This window comes from Odontomachus brunneus, unplaced genomic scaffold (assembly GCF_010583005.1).
Source record: "Odontomachus brunneus isolate Ranch 3 - 2012 unplaced genomic scaffold, Obru_v1 Obru_scaffold_086, whole genome shotgun sequence".
In the NCBI taxonomy this organism is placed as follows: Eukaryota; Metazoa; Arthropoda; class Insecta; order Hymenoptera; family Formicidae; genus Odontomachus; species Odontomachus brunneus.
Window position 1 is genome coordinate 637,710 of NW_022639536.1, and position 5,580 is coordinate 643,289.

The 5,580-nt window shown below is 31.7% G+C and overlaps 1 protein-coding gene across 3 annotated transcripts in view; it reads right to left on the bottom strand.

Moving 5' to 3' along the window:
* Positions 1 to 5,323, bottom strand: part of LOC116847962 (solute carrier family 26 member 6-like) — a 42,492-nt gene extending 37,169 nt beyond the window's left edge. Inside the window, exons 1-2 of one of the 3 annotated variants that reach the window (XM_032823617.1) lie at positions 5,027 to 5,323; positions 2,654 to 2,681 (exon numbers count right to left, since the gene is read on the bottom strand). In XM_032823617.1, coding sequence (XP_032679508.1) covers positions 2,654 to 2,681; positions 5,027 to 5,074 — 76 coding nt within the window. In that variant the 5' untranslated portion in view covers positions 5,075 to 5,323. Of the gene's footprint in view, positions 1 to 1,087; positions 1,389 to 2,028; positions 2,109 to 2,289; positions 2,395 to 2,653; positions 2,682 to 5,026 lie in introns of those variants that run through there. The other 2 variants (XM_032823618.1, XM_032823620.1) reach the window with 2 other exon arrangements.
* Between the last annotated feature and the right edge of the window lie 257 nt (positions 5,324 to 5,580).

A 5,580-nucleotide genomic window follows, 5' to 3' on the forward strand; every position in this document is an offset into this window, starting at 1 on the left:
TGTGTGTGTGTGTGTGTGTGTGTGTGTTAGTGTGTGTGTGTGTGTGTGTTAGTGTGTGTGTGTGTGTGTGTGTGTATAAATAAAAAATTTAACTTTAGTCACAAGAATGGAAATTAGGAGTACTAATGATTAAATTACGATTAAATCAAGCAGATTTGTAACAAATGTAATAGCGTTTTTAATTGCCTGAAAAATAGATATGTATGATTTAAACATTTACAGCAATAAAAGTAACTTATTTACAGCAATGTTGTAAATGAAATAAACTATATATAATGAACAAAATAGTGTATTTATATTGACTTTAATCAAATTGATTGTATCATTGATTTGTGTCTATTACTTCACGCGATTTAACTAACAGCACAGATTTGATTTAATAAACTGCATGTATTTAATTGTATGAAGAGATTATTATATAACTGCACACATGTATTAAGATAAGTAATTACTTGGTTGAAGTAAGTAGATGCACGATTGTGTGCCTCAATAAAGTTTTTTTCTTAAATCACTATATTGTTGAAGTAAAACAAATTCGAGTTATTAAAATAATAGTTTTGCATATTTGTCTTAATGGTGCTGCTATTGAATGAAGAAAATTCATACCAATTAGACTGATGCTGTTGATACGATAGCATATTTTTTTATATATATTATCAGAGGAATATCCCTGCTTAAAAAATTCGATAAGGATTTATAAAAATATATGCAAATTTTATTAAAATAAGACTTTATCTGAATTTACTAATTCTATCGAAAATTTCAATTTTTCACATTTCAGTTTATATAAAAAAAATTAATTTCTTTTGTTTTATATTGTAACTTACTTTTAACAATTAGATATTATATTAAACGATTAAATATTTATCTAAATACACGTATCTTTTTATGTAATTTTATCATTTCTTATTGAAACTACGACTCAATTACATAAATTTTTCTTATTTTATTCTATCAAATTTTTTAAGTGGGAGACTATATTAGCATTTATACAGAAATGCCAACTGTAACAGTGGACAAGTAATTGATCCTTCCTTGATAATCGCAAACTAAATCAAAATTACGTCTGTATGTTTGTTGCTCATACCAAATTATGGTTATCGTCGTCGTCGTCGGCGTCACCGGTCGTCATCAATTGTCAACAGTGGGTGTCGTCATAAACAAATACACATGCACCAAAAACTTCCATCTTCTAACGAAGTCATGGTCACAACAAGCACGTCACCGACACGATGCACGAATTTTTGCCGCATTCGCTTGCGACTTTATGTTCTCGAGATAAACATTTTGGGCGCACACAATAGCTATAATTAAAGCTTCATGGATGAGTCCTCGTTGGCGCGATAGTATATAGCTCGTACCAAGTTTTAACGAATGCCTATGTACTTCTGTGAAATTTTTTTACAAACAAATTAAAAGGAATATTTATTTGATAAAGTTCATGCTCTATTCACTCGCGATTATTGCAGAAGGTCTCGATTTTTTACTTTTTCAAATCTTATGCTGTATTCCAATGCGTTCCAATTTACGAGTGCGTGAGTTCGATGTTCAAGTTACCTTATAATCGCAGACATCTATCGTAGACATCTGTCGTAAAAACTTCTTAGATAGTAAAGTAGATAGAAACGTAGATAGAATAGAAAATTACGTGAAAATGATATTAAAATAACGAGAAAATGATCGAATAATTATCTAAAAGTGAGTTTTTAAAATAAAAGAGAAAAAACCAGGAAATGAGTAATTTTCTCGTTATTTTGATTTCCTGTTATCGTGGTTTTTTGTTCTATCTGTAATTGTATGAATTAATGCAGTAAATCTTTTACTTATTTGAGTTACAAACAAGTTATTCAAGTTATTTAGAAATAATTATGAAACTTTCACAATTAGGAATCAATAGTACGCAATCGGTTTTCTCTCTCTTTTCTGTTCTCTCGACGAGAAGAATGTCGTAAGAATAGCCAAGCGGGAAGTTGTTGCGACACTGAGAGAAATTGTCCGAACGAATAAACGCAACAGAAAATACCGTACTATGAGTATCATGGAACACGACATATTATCGTTCTTATATTATCGCAGCACCAGAGATTCGCGCGTTTCACCTACTTGTGTCTGTCTGTACTAACAGCCGATGCTGGATCTCGTCGCGCGTTCGTATTCTGTGCAAGGTCGCGTTACGACACGCTTAATAGATAAAACACAAATTGAAAACAGTGGCACCGATTTGTCGAATCACATCACATGTCATCCGTCAAAATGCCGCGGTATCTTCGAGTTCTTAGAGAATCTCACCGTGGCCACGTCAGTGATCGCTATCGCTGTGGAAACTCAAATCGACACTGCAGGCGCGTTTCAATCACTCCTCTCTCACACGAGGACGACGAATATATCGGACAGATTTCTCTTGATCTTGAGAGATCATGAACAAACATGTCGATTGCGACAAGAGGCGGAGTGCTGGGACGCAACTTCGTTGGGGGGATTTTTCGTCTGCCGCCATAATCTCGTGACGCTCGAGATACGCGCTTGAAAACGCGTTTTTTCTTTCCTTTTTCCACGTATATTCAAGTGCTTTGACCGCACAATAATTTGTGTCAAATTAATCAGGTAGCTAATTTCCTCGATATCTGTGTCATGATAAAGTATCGAAACATACCTCTTCCGCTCGCAGTACTGCATCTCAGCTGCAAGAAGAAAAGAAGAAATAAATTTGGGTATTTGCAAGGACAAAAGAAAAACCAATCAAATTTTATAGCTTTGTAAACAGAAAAGCTTTGTAAACAGAAACAGCTTTGTAATTTGCGGCATGCCTCTGAAATGAGACGAAATACTCGCTTGAAGCTCGCGTACGCATATTCAAGTTGATTTTTACGATTATCATGTGTGACATAAAACAATTGATAGAAACTTTCCTTTAATTGCATTGATAGAGCAAATGTATTGAATTAAATATTAATTATATAATATTAATATATATATATAAATTAAATATTATTAATTATATTATATAATAATGTAAATTTTTTGTTATATTAATGCAGCAATAAATTGATTTCTTTTGTATATTTTCGTATTTTTATTTCGTCTTATTCCATGTAATAAATATAAAAATCATATAAAACACTTATAGAAATGCAATCTTTATAAATTGACTGCTAAAATTTATGTACTTGTCCATTTAAGTACTCGAATACACAGATAGAACGGTCTCCTTGGATTCAATAAATTTTACTAAATTCAACGAAATTTATCTATTGAGAGAAATTGTTCGAATAAACCTATTTTTAATATTACTAGTAGGATTGTTTTGCTTTTCAAATAATTTTATTATTTAGCCCAAATATAATTTATTGTTTGGTTCAAAAAAGAAAATTGTTTTACTTAACTTCTTAATTTTATTAAAGTTCGTTTTAATTCTATTTAAATAATCTTAACAAATTTGACATTCCTATTTTTGCATTACTAATGATTTATTTTTTTATTGTCTTATTGTCTGCGTCTTCTTTATCCCGTTGATTTCCTATCCACATACTTCATCATTCGATAATGCAGTCACTCATTTTTTTTTACGGACGCTAGCCTAGTCACTTGACTTCAGCGATTGTTTAGAGATTTATAAGACAAACTAGAATTTGTAAGATCTATTCTGGCCATATACTTATAGCATTATGCTTATAATACATTTTTATAATATTCAAAAAGCTTTTTTTATACTATTCAACGTTATTAACTTACTGTTAATTATTGGAAATAATACAATAATAATCGATATGTAACGAATATTGACAGAAATTAGTGAACCAGTGACGCCATAATCGCTCTTGGATTTTTAAGCAAACTTTATATTGGTTAGCCCAAATAATAAATTAAAGTGAGAAATAAAATGTTTTAAATAATAATTTTATTTTTAATCGAAGAATATGATTTAATTCAGTCGTCAAAATTTAAAATATAATTAAATAATATATTATTTAGTTGAGAATAAAATTCTATTTTTTTCTATAATAGTTCTCTCTATCAAATAACACGGTTTAATTTAGTGAAAGGAAATGATATAATATATATTGTTTGAATCAAACAAATAAAAATATTAAATAAAGAATATTTTACAAAAAAACTGTTTTTTTTGTGTAATCTTTCATGATTATCAATGAAATAATCGGTAATGGAAGCTCTATAATTTTTTAAAAATTAAAACTAAACTATCTTTATATTTTTTAATTAGATTTATCAGACAAATATAATATATTAAATTAATCATTAAATTTATATTATACAATCATACAGATCTTTTGTTGTATTGACGTAGTAATTATGTAAATATAATTATGTAAATATAAATTTACTCAAAGTTACATTTACATTTTCATGTTACACTTTCCACGACGTGTAGTTTTGAATGAATTTTGATAACACTTTTCGTATTTTTTTGTATTTCTATCTCGTCACTCTGTGTAATAAATATGAATGACATGTGAATCACTCATAAGGGATGCAACGTTTGCAAATCGACTAATAAAATTTGTCGCCAAATTTACTTAGACCTGTCTATTTGAGTACTTGAATTGAATCTCATCTAGATATTGTATTTTAGAAAGACGATCTCGACCTCGATCATTTTACTCAGTGGTTGAAATAATGCAAACGAAGTCGGCAAATATTCCGCGTGTTTGGTCATTACACATACGGAGATATATAGAGACGATCTAAGTCTACGTATGTATTTAGGCTCGAATTCACATCCCAGATTTAGGGCCATGTATGACCACATAATTTTCAGCTTATGATAATATTGAACGCGCTCTCTCAGTAATAGGTAAATACAATTTGGAATCGGAAGATCATCTCACTAAATGGAAGTACAGATATCTATGTTTGCATTCTTCCATCTTTCTTATTGGTGATGCACATTTACGTCACAATGTCATTCAACGCGGCGCGATACGCAACGATATTCTTAACGAGCACAATTTCAGAGTCTCCGAATTTTTCTTCATCGAAATGTCGTGCTCTCACGAGCATTACATACCAGATTCTCCTCGCTGATCGACCTGATGCCGTCCCTGGAAATTCCCATGTCGCAGATTCGGCGCGTGGCTGCACTGTATTATTTATAGCTACGTAGTGCGGCGATCCCTTCTCTTATTGTTCGCAAAAAACATCGCGTCTCCTTAGAATTCGACGAAAATAGCGCTCGGAATTTGTTCAATGCCGATCTTTCGAGCGCCGCCGTGATTTACGAACGATCGTTGATGAATACTATCCTACTTTGTACACTTTCTCGTCTGGTAGCGTAAATATTTCCCAGCAATCTGCCCCTATTCGCTCAGACTGCTGCCAATCGTTGCGCGCATTCGGCGCGTGATAATCGTTGATGGAAATAATTCGAAGAAGCATAAAATGCGCGAATGAGCGCGAGATTATATTCGACCTCTCGTTAACGAACGAGAGTTTTGTCCGATAGGTTCGATACTTTAAGCGCTATTTTCTTGTTACGAGTTTATCCAGTTCAAATGATTAATTAGCCAATATCACTTCGATATTTTACTATCACGTTCAATACAGCGTGGTTACAGAGAGACA